This window comes from Lynx rufus, unplaced genomic scaffold, assembly GCF_022079265.1.
Source record: "Lynx rufus isolate CCGP_SWC_20201006 ecotype Redwood Valley unplaced genomic scaffold, mLynRuf1.p SCAF_29, whole genome shotgun sequence".
In the NCBI taxonomy this organism is placed as follows: Eukaryota; Metazoa; Chordata; class Mammalia; order Carnivora; family Felidae; genus Lynx; species Lynx rufus.
In genome coordinates this window covers 8,855,690-8,874,231 of record NW_025814844.1, presented here as the reverse complement: position 1 = coordinate 8,874,231, position 18,542 = coordinate 8,855,690, and the positions used below count along the sequence as shown (strand labels likewise).

Sequence of the window (18,542 nt, the reverse complement as noted above, 5' to 3'; positions counted from 1 at the left end):
CTTACAGGGGATGTTTGGTAACTTAATTAGGTAAGTTCAAAGATGAGCTCACTAATAAACCACTATCAAGAGCAAATAAATTTTTTTACAGAGTAGTATTTTTGTTGAAGTGCATGTGGATGTGTTTTATTTACTAAAGTTTCCCCCCAAAAAAGTACTTTAGTTACAAAGAAATCCCCTGCTTATCTCTGAGTGATAGTTTCATGGCTCAGTGAAAATGTAATTCTGTAGGTTCAAAGCATTCAAATACCTAAACATTTAACTATGCACTTAATGATAGTAAATGCCATCTATAAAGATAAGAACTGACTAAAGTAAAATCGATTTGGTTTTCCCTTTTCTGATGGAATGCTGTCCATTGTTAGGTAAGGAAGTACCTTGATGGGAATAAACAGACCTCTCATAAAGTTTTAAAAATGTGGGCATTATTTCCATTGCAAGAAAGTACTTCCGTCATTACACCTAGGAAGTAAACTAGTTACTCTAACAACAGACTCTGGGGATAATGCTCAAAGGACCATCTTTGAATCTTTTAGAATCACATTTAATGAACCATATCCCCCAGCACCAAAACTACTCTCCGAAAGTAAGTTAAGCACTTTTGGAAGCTGTGTTAATTCTTCTTCAGGCCATTTAGCTAATTAATCCTTCAGAGCTCTAGTAAATTATTACTTCAGTATACTAAATGATAAATCCTCTGGCTGGATTACATGATTTTTTAAAAAACACCAAATTTAAGTGGGAGACATAGCATATTATATAACCTAATTTTTAAAAGCCAAATGCCCGAGGATATGCTGAGAGAAAACAGAATAGAGAGAAAAATACTAAATAAGCAAAGTAGAGAAGATAATGAGGTTTGAAAGGATCCAGCTACTTGGATTAGGCTAGAAAAAGAAGACTCCAGGCAGAAGAAACCGTTCTTCAGACAGCAAGGTCTATACTGCATGTTCTGTTAGGCTGAAGCCAAACGGGGAGAGGCAGAGTTCAGTGGCAGGTGCCTGGCAAGTTCCAGAAGCTCAGAGGCCTCTAATGATAATCTAGAGAAAGGATACAAGGCCCTCTACTAACAGAATTTCAGATACATTTTAGCTGGGTAAGAGAGGGTAAAAGCAGTACATTTCCTCTCACTTCAGAGAGGGTAAAAATGTGAAACCACTGAAAAGTGAGTAGGGTCATCTCAAGTTGAGAGATATTATTTAAAAGATATCAAGAGAGACGAGTAGAGAAATGTTGGTAATTATTTAGGAAACGTGTGGGTATGTGAGAAGGAGGGGTCAAGGATATCTCCAGGACTCTAGACTGAGTCCAGGTCAAAGATGGTGCTACAGATTAAGGGCCTAGACAGGAAGCACACTCAACGCCTAGGAACAAAGAATTCAGCTGTAAAGGGGATGTGAAATCTAAAAAGTAAGAGAAGTAAGAGCAGGGAAGCTTCCGCTGCTTTGGGAGGTCCCTCGTTCCATTCAATCAACAAAATGTTGGCAACTGTCTGTGGGGCACTGGTGTAGGAGGAAAGAATAGTGTGTGGGGGATGGCTGAGCATAGATGCCAGATGGTGAAGACAGGATGAGTTGAAAGCAAGTGAGAAAACAATGTCTCTCTCAAGAGACTGGAACTGCTGGTGGTGACTTCCAGTCACAGAGAACAAGACTCCAGAGTAAAGGAAATGTACACACAATGATCATGTAAAGTGGTATTCTGGACTGGATTTGGGAACAGAAAAGGGACATTAGTAGAAAAACTGGTGGAATTTGAATAAAGTACAAAGTTTAGTGATAGTGACGTACCATTGTTAATTTCTTAGTTCTGACAAATGTCCTGCAGTCATGTAAGATATTAATGTTTGCAGAAACTAGGCAAAGGACTGAGCTCTACTATTTCTGCAATCTTTCTCAAGTCTAAAGTTATTCCAAAATGACAAGTTTACTTACAAAAAAAGGAAGAAATCCAAAAGCAGACATTCCAACCACATCCTTCTTTCCATAAATTGAAGCTTTGAGGAATTTATTTTTCAATATTTGCTTGACTGTACCATGATTACCTACTAATTGTGAAAAAAAATACTCGCAAAATATAGGAAGCATTCTTTTATTTCACAACTTAGAAATAATAATCGTTATAACACGTCATTCCTTCTGTTCCATAGATATGTGCTTTTTTTCAATCATCACTGAGATTACTCTCCTGAGCTTTCCCCCCCTTAGTATGTTATCATAAACTTTCACTCCCGTGTAATTTAATTTTTTCCAAAAGCACTGAAGTGACCACACAATTGCTTACACACAGTTGTACCACAATGTCTTACCTACTCCAAATTTGTTGGACATTTAGGTCATTTCCAACTTTTCTCCACTTGTAATTAGTACTACAGTGAATATCATATGCATAAATTCAATGCGGATGGCTTATTTCATTAGGAGAAATTCCAAAAAATGGAGTTCCTGAGCTGAAGGAAATGTTTATTTAACACTTTTGATAAATGCCATCACTATGTCCTCCAGAACAATGGAACAACTTATACTTCTAAGAGCAGTGTACTGGCAGCGCCCCCCGCCCATCAGCAAACAGGATCAGCATTTTTGTAACTGTTGTCAATTGGAAGGCTAAGAAATGTTCATTATTACATTTAAATGTGTATTTCTTTGCCTTCTAGTAAGACTAAATGTACTTAACACATTTATATTTTAGCTACTTTTATTTCCTCTTCCATGAATTCCTGTTCATGTCCTTTGTCTGTTTTTGCGCTGAGATCTTAGTGCATTACTTTTTCTAAATCTGTTGTGTGTATGAACCTTCTTGATTTCCACTTTAATTTTTATTATGACATTCTTTGATTTACAAAGTTTGATTTGGATGTGTATACATGTCATTTTCCCTCATAATTTCTTCTACTCTTTTTATGTTTATACAGACCTCACTGCCCCAACACTCAACTAAACAAGTGTATTAGCAGTAGCTAAAAAGAGCACTTAAAATTCACAAGGGGAGGAGAGCCTGGGTAGCTCAGTCAGTTAACCGTCCAGCTCTTGGTTTCAGCTCAGGTCATGATCTCACAGTTGTGAGACTGAGCTCCACATCAGACTCAGCAAGGAGCACAGAGCTTGCTTGGGATTCTCTCTTTCTCTCTCTCCCTCTCTCTCTGCCCCTTTCCCACTCTCTCTCTTTCTTTCTCTTTCTCTCTCTCTCTCTAAATAAATAAACTTTTTTAAAAAATTTAGAAGGGGAAAAGCCAGATCACTTGTCCAACTGAAGAAATGAGTTGTTTTTATTTTCAAGACTTCAAATGTACACATCTGGGATTACACAGTGATTGACGACACTACTTCTATACCTTTAATCATACATAATTATTTTTTTTTTTAATTTTTTTTTTCAACATTTATTTATTTTTGGGACAGAGAGAGACAGAGCATGAACGGGGGAGGGGCAGAGAGAGAGGGAGACACAGAATGGGAAACAGGCTCCAGGCCCTGAGCCATCAGCCCAGAGCCTGACGCGGGGCTCGAACTCACGGACCGCGAGATCGTGACCTGGCTGAAGTCGGACGCTTAACCGACTGCGCCACCCAGGCGCCCCAATCATACATAATTATTAACAAATACCGAGACAAACCTTTTCTTAGTGGTTTGTCCACTATATATATATATCCAATATATATATCCAATATAATTACCAAATTTTTTCAATCACCAGGAATAACATAGCTCAGAAAGTCTCCAAAAGAACCAAAAAAAGTTAATCTCAGGGCATGACTGTCAGGAAAAATCTAGTTCAGCTAGTTCCCATGGACACAAAGAGCTATACGAGACAGCATTAGTACTTTAATTATTAGCAGCTATTCTTCCCATCCCATTTCTAAGCACGATTCATTTTCTCTACCTTTGTGTTAGCAGCTACAAAGGGAGAATGTTAAAGTAACAGGTAAAGTAGAAAGCGCATAGGCTTTAGAACTTGCTAGCTGTGGGTTCAAATCCTGGATCCACCATTCACTAGTTATTTACCCTAAATAAGTCAAATGGCCTCTGAACCAACGCTCCATCATCCGTGTAACACTGCAGTCAGTATTAATGGCACAGACTGGGCACTCTATAAATGATTTGGTAATGATTTCCAAGGAAATGCCTTCCTTGTTGTAAAAGCAGGACTAAGAATTAAGTGTTTATTTTTCAATACAATTTTCTGTTCACATATAAATGTGCATGTGTACATTTGTTTGCTTTCCTTGTGTTATTAAGAAACTGGTAAGTGACTAAATCTTTTTTGTTTTGTAAGTAGCCTACAGAAAAAATTAAACAATGTCCAGAAACTATGGGAGGAAAATCCCCACTTTAATATGAAGATGATAGGCCATTTAGGGAATGGTTTCCTTCATCCCACTACAAGTGGTACTTCAAAAGCCTCTCAAATAATTCAATTTGCATTTCAACTAGCAGTCTGTAGCATCTGTATGCACAAACCAAATCCCATCCTTCCTGTAAACATGGAGCTAACTTCAGTAGTTGGGGCAAACAGCAACAACCTCAGATTTGAGAAGAATAAACCACTGGGGAAACTTTTGAGAATGGACCACTACCCATAAAAACAACTCTGACAATGGAAGAACAACAGCAAAAAGTCACTTTGTATTGAAACTGAAAAACTATTTATGATAAATATATATTCGGCTATAATGGAACTATAAATACTAAATTACTAAAAAATCTTAGTTTTAAGGGCTGAACATTCTTAAATTGTTGGCCTAACTCTGCGTCTTCTTCTTCTAGAATAACTGTTTTAGCCATGGAATAAGAGAATCTAAAACAATTTGCATTCGTGTGAAAATACAGCAGCAGAGGAGAACAACAACATAATAAATCACAACCTACTTCTGAGAAGAAAAAAAAACAATGTTTAAAAAAGCCCCGCTGTTAGGGCCAGGTAGAGTCCAAATTTATTTCTAGAATTCCAGTGTTGCATAAGTGAAGTGTATTTCAATGGAGCTGAACATCAAGTTACATAATTACCAAATTACTGCATTCTATTTTGCTTTTTCAGCAAAGAACATGATGGGTCTGGCTGATGGCGACAGAAGAAAAGAATTTAAAGCAGCATATTTTGCTTATAGCAGAAAACAACTTTTATTTTAAAAGCATTTAGATGGAAGATCACAAATTTTCAATTTTTTGTCCCTAAACTAAGCAATATAAAATGGTCTTTAAAAACCTCAATTTTTGTTTGTCATTTTTTCAAGGTATTTTTAGTTGTTGTCATTGTTTATTTTAAAAAGCTCACTCAACAAATACTTAACATATGTTAAAAAGATCATTAGAAAAGACTTATCAAATTTATATGCTTCCTTCCCATGGAGAGTAGCACACATATTGGACATTCAGCTACATTTTACAGAAAATTTAAAAATGGAAAATATATTCCAGGAAAATATCATCTGCACTTGTTGATTTAAATTTAAAGCATTAGAGAATTAGCTGAATATTAAAAAGTTGTTATCTAAAACTTATTGATGTATTAATAACCATAATGAGCGATATTCATTTTAGAGCAAATATGCATCCTCCTCTAAAACATGACTTCAACGGAAGAGCACAGATGCAATCATTAGAAGATTAAACTACTCCGGGAAGAGCTTAAACAAAGAATTATAATAAACTAAGTAGCATCTCCCATTGTCTTGTTCTCTGGGAAGGTTTACAAATCGGAAGTTATTTTACTTAAAGCATTTTTAAAAAGCAAATAAACGAGATCAGAGCTTCAGACTTTTTCTTGATGTATATTATGTGAAAATCTCAGATGACTAGGATGGTCTACAGAGGGGTATGGAACACAATGTTAATAAATGATACTATGATTATACACTGAAATAAACAAAATTAAAACAATGAAAGCTACCTAACAAAAACTACACTTAAAAGTTGTTCATTGTTGTTCACAGACTAAAACTGTAAGGGATGGTCATGATTACCGTGACTCAATGGGGTGGCACCATCCCTGGGCTTCTTTTCTTCTTCAGCTTGCTCCTAGAACACAGAAAATGTGGTTTAGACCATATTTTTGGATACATATTAGACACACCAGAAAGAACTCTTCTGTGTGCAGGAAGCCAAACCATGAAAAGCACTGTAAAGGCAGCAACAATCCATGAGTAGCCAATGCCCTCAGCTGGGTGTGCGACCTCAGAGGGCACACCATGATCCATCTGGACATGGCAGGAATCCTCTATTACTGTCTTAATTCTTTTCTGGCTAAAGTATGAGAGAGAGTAAGGTTCAAAAACAGTTAATACGGAAGCTGATAAGGACGCCTCCCTACCGCCTGTGTGTGACACTGTGCCAGAGGCAGGCTGATGGAAGAGTCAAGTCCCACACCACAGCCAAGCCTCCTTCAGCCTACCGGCATCTATGACAGTTTATTAAGGCTCAGTCAAGGTAACGTTATCTAATTTTAGCCAAACTGACCTCCAGAGAAGAGACAAATGACTTCAAAGATTCCTTTGAAAAAACCCCAGACTGCATATGACAAACAATACAAGCGCCCAAAAAGACCATGGCAGAGCTTCTCTCCACCGAGCAAGCAATTCATCAGACATTCTCACAGCAACTCTCGAAGAAAGGCTGACCACCTAACAAAGACTAAGGGAATAACTTCTTTTTGAAAGATACTCACAGTAACAAAGAGCGTTTGTTAGTGGGTACTCAGAAATGTGTTTCATTTACACAATTTTGTAGTCATAAACATTGAATGCCCCCCATTCAAACTCATAATTATACACTTAAAAATTGAGGAGCAGAGTTTCCCAATTTTAAAATCCTCCAAATGAAGGGTTTCAGTGGGCTCTGAACTCACTTTTGGAAATATAAATATGCAATACCTCTGATTAGTTCCCAAGAAAAACTGTCATCAGGGAAGATGAAAAGTCAGCAGCTGAAATACACAAAAACCTTCACATAACTGACAGGGGTGCTGAGAAATGAGTGTCATGATTAGCAGGTTTGGCTAACAATCGTTTCTTCAGATTAGGCCTGTTTACTCTTGGGACATGTCTTTTTAAGCTATGACAAGGGTGACTGACCACCCCAGTTTTCCCAGGACTGACACAGCCACAGCACTAAAGCCTGCATGTGGGGAAGCCCTAAGTTCTAGACAAACCAGGACACCCAGTGATCCCGGCTATGACAACCATTACAACCGAACCTAAAAAAACAGACTTCAGATAATGCCAACACAAAGCTTTGAACCAAGCTTTCAAAAAAGAATCATGCTTGCTAATATTTTAATGAGAGCAAACTTGTTTGTAACTGTTAAAATAAATAGCGTTGATTTCATTTTTCTATGACACTTTCTTAGTTTCTTTTTTGGTTTATGGCTTTGAGGTGCAAAATACAATTTGAGTAATAGTAAATCATACAATTCTCAAATAAACGAATAACCCACATGTATTGAGATATGTGATTAATGTTTCTTTATTGATGGGTAAGCACACCAGGCTGCCACTTGCTGATACAGCCAGATACAATTGATTGTGAAAGCTTGGTATCTTTCTATACATATAATTTGTTTTTTAAGTTCATATGGCTTAAGGTAAAAATATACAGAGAAACAAATAGAGTGAAAACTTTCCCACCCATCCTCCCCACTCTGGCCAACTCATAACACCTCCACCTGGAAATCACAGTTATTAGAATCTAATATGTCTTTGTAAAGTTTTCTTTATAAAAACACAAAGAAACATGAATATATGTTCTTATTGTCTTGCTTTTATGCACAAAGGTCGCACATCATAATACAGTTTTTTCCCTCTCTTTTCATTTAACAAAATACCTCAGAGATCTTTATCAGATTATGAAGAGCATTCTCGTTTGTTCTTCACAGCCACACAGCATTACACTGAATGGATATTTCATGATTTACTTAACTGGTTCCATATTTATGGATATTTGGGCTATTTCCAATCTTTTTTTCCCCCAGTCATATAATGTTACAGTGAAAAACCAGCACGTATGTCATTTTGCATATGTGCAAGGGTATCTATGGAATGACTTCTCAGGAGTGAAACTGCCAGTCAAGAGACTCTTGCTTTCCTGCTGCCAATCCCCACACGAGCTTTCCCACTCAACAGTCTCACAGGCCTTGGATCAGTGCCTGCTTTCCCACAGCCTTGTCACCAGGGTGTGTTATCAAATTTTTGGATTTTTGCCAAGACGGCGAGTGACAAACATCTCACTACAGTTAAATGTGCGTTTGTTACATTATGAAGAAACTGAAGATCACTTTGTATATTTAAAGCCACTTGTATTTCCTTCTCTGTGAAATATCTTTTTACATCCTTAGTCCGTTTTCTGTTGGAATGATTGCTCATCTTTGGGTCTTGATAAATGAGGAAGATTAGTCCTTTGTCTACATTATGAGATGCATTATTCTTTTTCCCCAGTTTGTCATTTGTCTTTTTCATTTTTCTTACGGTATTTTTTAATATGTAGGGATTTTTGTTGTTTAAGAAATGAAATTACAAACTTTTCTTTCGTGGCTTCTCAATTTGAATAATCATTAGAAAATCCTTCTCCACTCCCAAATTATAAAAACCTTCTACTTTGCTTATGTCTATTACATTTACGGTTTATTTTTTCACATCTGAATCTTTGATAAATCTGAATCTGAGCCAGGATATAGTGTGAAGTAAACATCCAGTATTTTCGCCCAAGTGGCCCTTCACCTCTCCCAACATGTATGGACAATATACTGAACTCCCATGTGCATTTGCTCCTACTTCTGGCATGTCTCTTCTGTTTCTTTGTTTATCTGTCTTTTCAGTTAGCAGTACCACACTGTTTTAATTATGACAGCCTTGTGTTTTAATATGATTCCTAGACTGTTTAGCGTTTACCCACAATAAGCGAGTTCCCTTCTGTTCAAGTTTTAGAGTCAGGCATCTGAGGGTTCATCCCCAATCCACCTTACCAGTGGTATGACGCTGACCAAGTGACCTAATTTCTGTGAGCCTCGGTTTTCTAATCTGTGATCTGGAGATCATCTTAACTTCTTTACTGAATTGCTCCAAGGAATAGAGATCCACAGGTAAAACCTGACTGCAGCCTGTAACACATGGCAGACTCTCCATGGTAGCCGTCACAGTTATTCTGCCAGATTTCAAGCTGCAGACTTGAAATGGATCCAGACTTAATAAAAATTAAGTTAGCCTTCCTATTTGTGTTTACTGACTGAAGAAACATATCTCAAATGAACAGAATCTCTGATGAAAGAAGAATTCTGAGAGAGAGTAGAGAACAATCTTAAACCACTAACTGAATTAATTACCTATTTAACAAATTTATTGAGCTACTCTTATATGGCAGGAAATGCACTGGGTTTTAAGGAGCAAATGAAACACAACACCCAGTGTTTGTTCACTGACAACCCATCATCTGATAGGCATTTACTACTGAATGGCTGACTGAGGAAAGAATGAAGCCTCACATTTACTCTTCTGTCCCCCCAGCTCCTTATGACATACATTCTCACCCCCACTGCGACAACCTTGCAGCTGCCTGTTCTCCATGCACCACTCTGGCCTCACCTCTGCCTTCCTGCCTTCATGCCTCTCATGTGCAAGCATCCCCACTGCTCTCCGGACTTTCTGTCCTGCCCACCCCCTGTTCTGTTCGCTCTGACACCTGCCAACCCACTCTCAGTCTCACAGACAAGATGACCAATGGATCCACATCTCCCCCCACCATGTTTCAAACCTGCAGATCCAAAGTCCCACTACACAGCTTCATCTGGATGCCTTACAAGCTCTTGAAACTCAGTAATTACCAAAGGGAATTCATCATTACACTCTGAACCTCTTCTTATCCCCTGCCCAAAGTTCCCCAAACTCACTCTGCACTTTGTTTCACCCACACCCCCTCCTCCACCAGCTACTCTCCTTGCGGATTCTCAGATGACCCTAATGAGCAATGCCCTTGTAGAATCCCCTCCCCTGAACAGGGGTGAAATTTGTTACTTACTTCTAGACCAAAGAATATGCCAAGGTGATGGGACAGTCAGTTTCTCAACTGCATTACAATATATGACTCCACACTAGCTGACTAAAGCAGGAGGATCTCTGGCCTTGAAATAGCAGGCTGCCATGCAGTGAGAGGACCCCATGACAAGGAACTGTGCAGGGCCTCTTGGAGCTAAGACTGGATCTTGCTTGAGAGCCAATGAGAAAACAGGACCCACATTCCTACAACCACAAAGAACAGAATTCTGTTGACAACCATATGAGCTTGGAAGAGGCCATTGAGCTCCAAGAAGATCTCAGCCAGACCAACACTTTGATTTTACCCTTCGATACCCCAAGCAGAAAATTCATTTAACTCATGCCTAGAAGACTGACCTATGGAAAGTGTGAGGTAATAATAAATGGCTGTTTTAAGCCACAAAGTTGGTGGCAATTTGTTAAGCAGCAATAGAAAACTAATACATGCCTATTTATCCTTTAGAAGTTAACACAAGGAGGTCTCTTTGCTCTTACTTCCTCCTCCCCTCTCCGCCCATGTTAAACTGGGTAACCTACTGAATCCTGGAAATTCCCTCTACAAATCTCTATTATTGGGCCTATCATCTGTCTTATTGGACTCACCTGCTTTGAGGAACTTACTGAAGGCACAGTCTCAACCATCTTTCATCCCCAAAAGGTAACTTGGCACCTAGTCTAGCTCAACAAATATCTGCTGAATGAAGGCATGAATGCAAGTACTTTTCCACCTGGTAGATTTCACATCCAAAGTTATCACGCAATTAATAAAGTAGCATCCTGATAAAACATACTATAACCTAGAGCTTCTCAAAATTTAACATGCATATGAATCACCTGGATATTTTGTTAAAATGCAGATCTTGACTCTATAGGTCTGGGATACGGCCTGAGATTACCAGTGTCCAACAAGCCCCAGCTGAAGACACTTCTGAAGGTCTGTGGACCACAGAATGAGCTGTACAGCCACCATCTTCCAGGCAGAGGGTGAGAGTAGAGAAGCCATCCTATCTACCTCTGTTCTACTGCATGTGAAATGATTAACTGAATCGGTCTAATTTTCTATGGCAGTTCTTTATCCCAATTTCATCCTTTTTTACCCACTCAATACACAGGAAATTTACATAATTTGAAACAACACCAGTCTCTTCTCATAAAGGTTTTACTGCAAAAACTGAAATGGTAACAAGAAATAGTATTCAAGAGTTGATTATGTGAGCACAACAGCTACTGAAGCATTTTTATAATCACTGTATCATTCAAATATAAAAAGAAATATATAATATGCTGTCTGTCACTCCGTTAGTGGATTAGGATGTTTGGTTCACACTTCTTTATTTGCTATTGAAATTCTGCCTAGATAGAAGAAACATATCCCTCCCAAAAATAACATTACCTCTCACTTCAGAGTTAAATTATCCAAGCTCCTTATGTACATATGTTTTTTTTTTTTGGATGGATCAGGTTATAGATATGTAGACATATATATGAAAGGTCACCATTTTGTATTTAAGAATAAATTTATATTTCTCTTAAGATACACTGACCTCATTTTTTTTGGAAAATTTTGCAAATAAAAGAGGATTTAATATCTTAAAATAGATCAGAAAAATGCTGAATTTGGGGTCAGGTGACCCAAGGTCAAGTTCCAATCCCACCCACAAAGAGGTATGTAACCATGAACAAATGACATATGTTATCTGCACCTACTTTTTCTTGTCTGTAAGAAAAGGGATTGGACCAAATATTCTCCTGCAACAGGAACTCCTGCAAGTTTTAACATTCTGTGCTTCTGTCTGAGCTAACTAATTATTTCATTAAGGTAATAAATCCACACTGCTATTAATGACTAGAGAGTTAATTTTTTTAAAAAGGAAAGGAAAAATGAGCACTTTTCCTTATCTTCCCAGGCAGAACACTTAAGGAAATCAGTATGAGTTGAGAAAAATAAAACCATTACTGTGATTTCTCAGGTTTCAAACTTTACTCTTGAAAACTGAAAATAAAGCTTCAGGAAAAAAAAAGTGCTCTGAAAAAGGGAAGAGAGTGGTTTAAGGAACATAAAATAAGTCTTGCTATGGTGCATTTCCATTCACCAATTTAAAATCCATCATTTTGGAAGAGAGGATGATGAGGTGAGATAATAACCAAAAGGCTTCATGTTCTGCTGCCTCCTGATGGACCCGGATGCATCATATACTTTTACTACAAGTTACAGTGACTTTTCTAATTAATAAGTGTCGACATTTCCCTGTCTATGAATTCCAATCAAGGAAGCAAAACAAAAGATTTTCACCTATTGATATGTGGTTTGCAATTTCAAGTCTTTGCCCTGGAACTTCCAGATACTGCCCCTTCCTTTCTTTCACCCTCAGACCAGTCCCTGGAGCACTGGAGGATTTTCCAGCAACCACTATTCCTCTCCCATAAGAATACAGGATGACACCTATTGGTTTCATGGACAGTGGAAAACACTGAAATCCCCTTCGATGACTCCAGTAACAAACTACCATTTGAATTTCACTTGCTGTCTCAAGTCCACTTTTCAAATTCTCTTTTTCTCTGATTCAATGTGGGTGACAAATTGAAGACAAATGAAATTAACCTTTCAGATAAAATAAAAAAACAGAAAAGGATTATTTTTCGTTGCTTTACTGCAATTCAGATGGAGACAGAGAGAAGGAAATGATCTCATTTTATTCAAATATTCAATATTCATTGTGAGCAAAAACTATTTTTCAATGGCAGTCATCTCTGGGTCTGTTAGCATCACTCTACCTGAATAAAAACAAAATCCCATGTTAGAGGCCTAGACTCCGAGGAGGAAGGCTGTGATATAATTCTTACAAATGGTATGTGCCCTGTTCAGGGCCAGCTAGGAGCAGGGTGGGAGGAGGGGAGGGGGGGGAATCCCAGGCATATTTAAAACAGTATCTGCTAAGATGTCTATAAAAAATCAAAGAGAAAAAATCTAAAATAGCTCTATAAATATCTCCTCTCTATGGTTCCCCCATACATATTTTTTGAGGTGGTAGAGGGGCACAGGGAGAGGGAGAGAAAATCTTAAGCAGGCTCCATGCGCAGTGCAGAGCCCAACATGGGGCTCGATCTCACAACTGTGAGATGGTGACCTGAGCAGAAATCAAGAGTCAGACACTTAACCGACTGAGCCACCCAGGAGCACCTAGTTCCCCCATATATAAATGCATTCTATTGGCTGATGCAAACTAGTATATCAGTCATGTGTAGGGCAACAAAATGATAAAAAATTAAGTACTACTGAAGATTAAGAAACGAATGTAACCTTACCCTAAACATTTTCTCACTAATTAAGGATATTACAAAATAATTTCATTACATTATGCCCAAGTAAAAGCCAACCACAGCTCCCTCCTGCCAATACGTATATCAAGTTCAGCAGATACAATATCAAGTACAACTTCCTCTGCTCTATCTTCAAGACTCTCTAAGCTTAACCACTCACGTCCATCCTAGTCATCTTGCTATTTCATTATGTACCAAATCTTAGACTCACTGAAATGGAAAGACCCTTAAGATCTTTTAATCTAAGACTCTGGTTCTATAAATAAAAAAGCTGAGGCTCAGCCTGGTGAAGGACTTATCCTTGGTCATAGAGCTAATAATTATCATCAGAGCCAAAAACTGAAATCCAAATATTCTGACCCCCAGCCCAACACTCATTCTGCAAAACTGCCAACAGCAACATCTGCTCAATGAGACAAGTAATTATAATCTTGTCATTTATCACATATGTCATATTTGCTTCCAACCCCATACCTTTACTCATGCTGCTTTCTTGGCCCAGACAATCCCTCCTCTGACCTTTCAACTTCCTTATCTCTCAAGGTTAGTTGCCTAGATAGCACCCAGATGTTAAAACACAAATAAGTTATACTCTCGCATATTGCATCTTACCAAATTGGATTTTTTTTTACCAGGTTGGACGTAAGAACCATTTGTTACAATAGCATTAAATATGCATTAAATTTTATTTGTTAAATAAATTAAATAAAGCATTAAATATGGACATCTTAGGTACTCCTCACCCTTCAAAGTCTATACATGAGCCTCTAATGATTCTACCTGGCCCTGAAGGTTGAATGTACCTACAAACACTAATGTGTATAAGCAGTTAGTTGTCTCACATTACCCCCTATAAGTTCTTTTCTCTCTAATAATAATAAACTTATTTTTCAGATTTATTCAGATCCTTTAGAGAACAAATAATGTCTCATATTTCTATTTCTCAAACTTCCTACTTCAATAATCAGATATAGATTCATAGATTTTAAAAGGTTCAGAAGAAAAGAAAGAATGGGAACCAGTATTTATTCAGTATTTTATATACACAATTATTTTATTCTGATATACTCAAAATTTCCTTTTTTATTTGGTAAACTTGCATTTTTATGTAGGAAATTTGAAATTTTACAGCTTATATATGGTTTGGGGTTTCATGCACACCAAATGCACACCAAACATCTATGAAATGTCCTTGAAAAAAAAAATGCTTAGTTTCCCCAATTATCATGTGCCTATACTTTGCCAGTCAATTCTAATGGTGGTTGAGTGGAAAAGACTAACAAATAGCACTGAAAAGGGCACTTGTCTTTGTGTTATATATATGGAAAAGCATGACATGTTAGGGAATCTAACAGGGGCAGGGAAACTCCTCTCTCCAAATCTGCGGCAGCACTATGGGGCATGGTAAACAAAGCTCATTCACGTGATGGATTTCAGTAAACAAAGGCATAAGACATGCAATAAAACCTAAGTGAAAGAAGCACTCTTGCAGATGCTGTTAGACAGAGTATACACTGGGGTGACTGCTCTGGAAGATGACATAAAAGGCTTATCAAGATTTTACATGCACATAGCCTTTAGTATGACACGTCTACTAGTAAGATTTGATCTTTGAATCAACTGCAAAAGTATATCAAAATATATGAATGCAAACCTTTGGTTTTAACACAGAATTATAACAACAAAAACTAAAAATCATCTACATGTTTGGAGTAGAGTACTGCTTCAATAAATTATGGTACATTCACAGTATGGAATATTAAGCACCACTGAAAACAATGGAAATATCTGCATCTCTAAGACATATGTGTTTAACTGCAAAAAAAAAGCAAGATACAGAACAAGAAATAAAGTATGAGCACATTTGGGTACATGTATGCATTCATGCCTGTATTATGTATGTATGTATGTATGTATGTATAAAGGGTTTGGGTTTTGTAGGTTCCTTTTTTCTTTCTTTTTTTTTTTTTTTGCTTTGATTCCTATATAGATTCACAAGAAAATGTAAACAGTGATCGTACCTTTAAAAAAAGATTTGGGAGTTAGCATGTGTGTGAGTGGGTATGATAGAGAATTTACTTCTTATTTTTATACTATTTATATTATTTTTTTAACTATGTGCCTATTCATAGAAAAATGTAAATAAATGCTTTTAAAATTCTACAAATACATAAAATAAATACTAGTATACGAAGACTCATTGACAGATATTATTATCAGCCTCTGGAAATTATAAGACACTGAAGATATGAAATTACTACCTCAAAAGCAGATGTTTAGAAAGTACCCAGCTGTTCATTAGTTCTATCTTTAATGTGTTTAATCTATCAATGCTATTTTGCTTAATTAACTGGAAATTTGACTTGTAAACTCATAAAGGTAACAGAGAAAGTAAAGAATATTATTGATATTTCAAGCAAATTCCAAACATAATTTAAGTAGTTTAACTCAAACATAACTGAACCCCTTCCTCTACATAGTGAATGCAGCCACAGATGTAAATCAGCTTGCTGTATTAAACTATTAAATTTAACTAATTACACTGGACATCGTAATTGGAAATGAGCCCCTAGCTGTCAGTATAATGTGGAATTCATCCTAAATGCATGTCTTTTCTATTATCCTGTGTGAATATTCTCTTTTTTAATGTTTTTATTTATTTATTTTGAGAGAGAGTGATAGAGAATGAGTGGGGGAGGGGCAGAGAGAGAGGGTGACAGAGAATCCCTCTAGCATAAGAGCCTGACATGGGACTTGAACCCATGAACCATGAGATTACGACCTGAGCCAAAATCAAGAGCCAAACGCTCAACCAACTGAGCTACCCAGGTACCCCATGAACACTCTAAAATAATTATATGTTCCAAACACTTCAAAACTCAAATCGGTAATACAGTCCTTTGAAATGTCATTATCTACTATTGATCAAAGAAGTCCATTTGACTGAGGTAGCCATTAAACACTAGGAACATCATTTAACAGATATTTTTGGAAATCCAGGCATGTAAGGTGCCACACTCAGACAGCACCTATGTAAGTGTTGAGCACTTCTGGGGTTCAAAAATGGGAAAATCCCCATATGGAATGGAAATAATGGTAAAATCACTGGCATCAAGATAGGCCTTAAGAGAAAACTGGAATTTGTGCCAATACAGAAAAGACAGAAGGTTGAATATTCGTGTTGTAGGGCAAGATAACAGAAGTTCTGAGAAGGGACAGTAATAATTTTAGCAGCTTAAAAGGAAATGATACTGAGAAAAGGTAGCAAATATGTTTGGATAGGAGAGGTGGTCTCAAATACTAAACTAAAAAATAAAAGAAATATTCAGCAGCCAATACTGATTAACTATAGGACTATTGGTACAGGTAGGATAGGCCTAGCTATTTCCTTAGGACAACGGTTCTCAATCATGAGTGTGTACCACAATCACCAGGAGGCCCTGTAAAATATAGACTGCTCAGCCTCACTTCAGGGTATCTGATCCAGTAGGTCTGGAGTAAAGACCAAGAATTTTCATTTCTAACAAACCCTCAGGTTTGTTGATGCTGATGCTGTTGTTCTGGAGACCAGAGCTGAAGAACCACTATCCAAGAACAACTGAGAGCACATCAAATACCTTGTCTCTTCAGAGGGCATGACACAAAACACCAGAAATGCTGAGAAAAATGGCATCCTCACATAACTTGAGACAGGTTCAGGCCTTCGTAAGTCTGATCCAAGCAACCCTCACACTCAACTCTCATGGAACTGATCTATGAAATGCAACCAATGTGGACTTCTGGGGGAATGGTCCTTGGTCCCATGTTAACCACCCCACCTCCCAGTGAGTCTGACCAAAGGAAACAGTTCTGTAACTAGACACAGACCTACACTTATCATCTTAAAACCAACCATGAACAAGATCATCACTTGATATGTCTTATTTAATTCCCAGAGTTCAATAAACTGTACCTAATTTGACAAAGATTGTGTGACACCATGTCACTTCACCAACTGCAGTGTGAAAATGCATAACAACCCACATTAAGACCCCAAAACCAATACATGATGAAAGCCCATGAAAGGGTCACTAATGAGAATGTTCTAATAGCCCACTATCCCCAAAACAGTCATTATGGAGGTTGCCTGGTCACTTCTTTCCCCTTGAAATTTGTAGGAATACAAACAGTTGCCATAGGGAAAGAGCACAGGATGCATATTAAGAAGCAAGATGCATTATTAAACCCTCTGGCTGTCAAGATGTCACTGTGAGGTATTTTTTAGATGTGATAAACATTCAAATAGAGGAAGTTAAGATGGTGAAGAAGTAGGGGGACTGGGATTTCCCTTGTCCCTCAAATACTGCTGTATTGAGGTCATAACACTTGAAATACTCAGGAATACAGTCTTCAGAGTGACAGAAAAATCTCCACAGGTGGACGGAGACAGCTTGGCGGGACAGAAGTGCATGTCTGTGAATTGGGGGAGATAAAATAGCATAGGCACAGAGGGGAGGGAACCCCTTAAGTGGAGGGACAAAAGGGAGAGAAAGAGAGGCTGTCGAAGTGTGGTATTGTGTTACGACAAGAGAGAAACCTCTATGGACCATGGACTGGAGAATGAGAAATACAGAAAATATCAGTTTCTACTTTGCAAACAGCCTTAGGAGCTGAAGACCGGAGTTTTCAGGGTTGTGTGACTTTCTCCAGACCAAACCCCATATGGTGTGCATGCACCTGAGGGGTGGGAGCCAGCCCCGGGACACTGGGAGAGAATGGTCCCCTCCCTGGAGTACTGTACAAATAGGGTTTATTGCCACCCACCCCAAGGACAAAAGACCCTGCAGGCACCAGCCAGAGGCCCTTTGTCAGCAGGGAGGAGTGGCACTACCCCAGAACCAGGCCCAGGTGGAGGAGGGATCCTTTCACACATGTAGTTTTGAATCCCAGCCCAGGGTCTGGGAGGCACGGGACACTATGGAGCAGGACAAGCCAACTTCCCACCCCTACTCTGTGAATGTTGCCTGAACAGAGTGATTTGAGACACCTGGTCTGGTCTGGGGAGGAAAGATTCGGGTGTCACCATTTTTCTCCCCATCACCCACATGGCGGGGCTTCAGGGAACAGGACAGCGGCCCCCAGTGGAGGTGGACCCGCTTACACCAAACCCTGCCACTCTGTGTCTGGTTACTGCTTATCTACTGGAGCAGGACAAACACTG

At 38.2% G+C, this 18,542-nt stretch overlaps 1 protein-coding gene across 3 annotated transcripts in view; it reads right to left on the bottom strand.

Moving 5' to 3' along the window:
• The window catches only part of L3MBTL4 (L3MBTL histone methyl-lysine binding protein 4), a 368,508-nt gene that overhangs the window by 341,648 nt on the left and 8,318 nt on the right, over positions 1–18,542 (bottom strand). For all 3 annotated transcript variants that reach the window (XM_047090320.1, XM_047090321.1, XM_047090322.1), the window contains exon 2: positions 5,963–6,017. In XM_047090320.1, the coding sequence (XP_046946276.1) occupies positions 5,963–6,017 (55 nt within the window). The remainder of the gene's footprint in view (positions 1–5,962; positions 6,018–18,542) is intronic.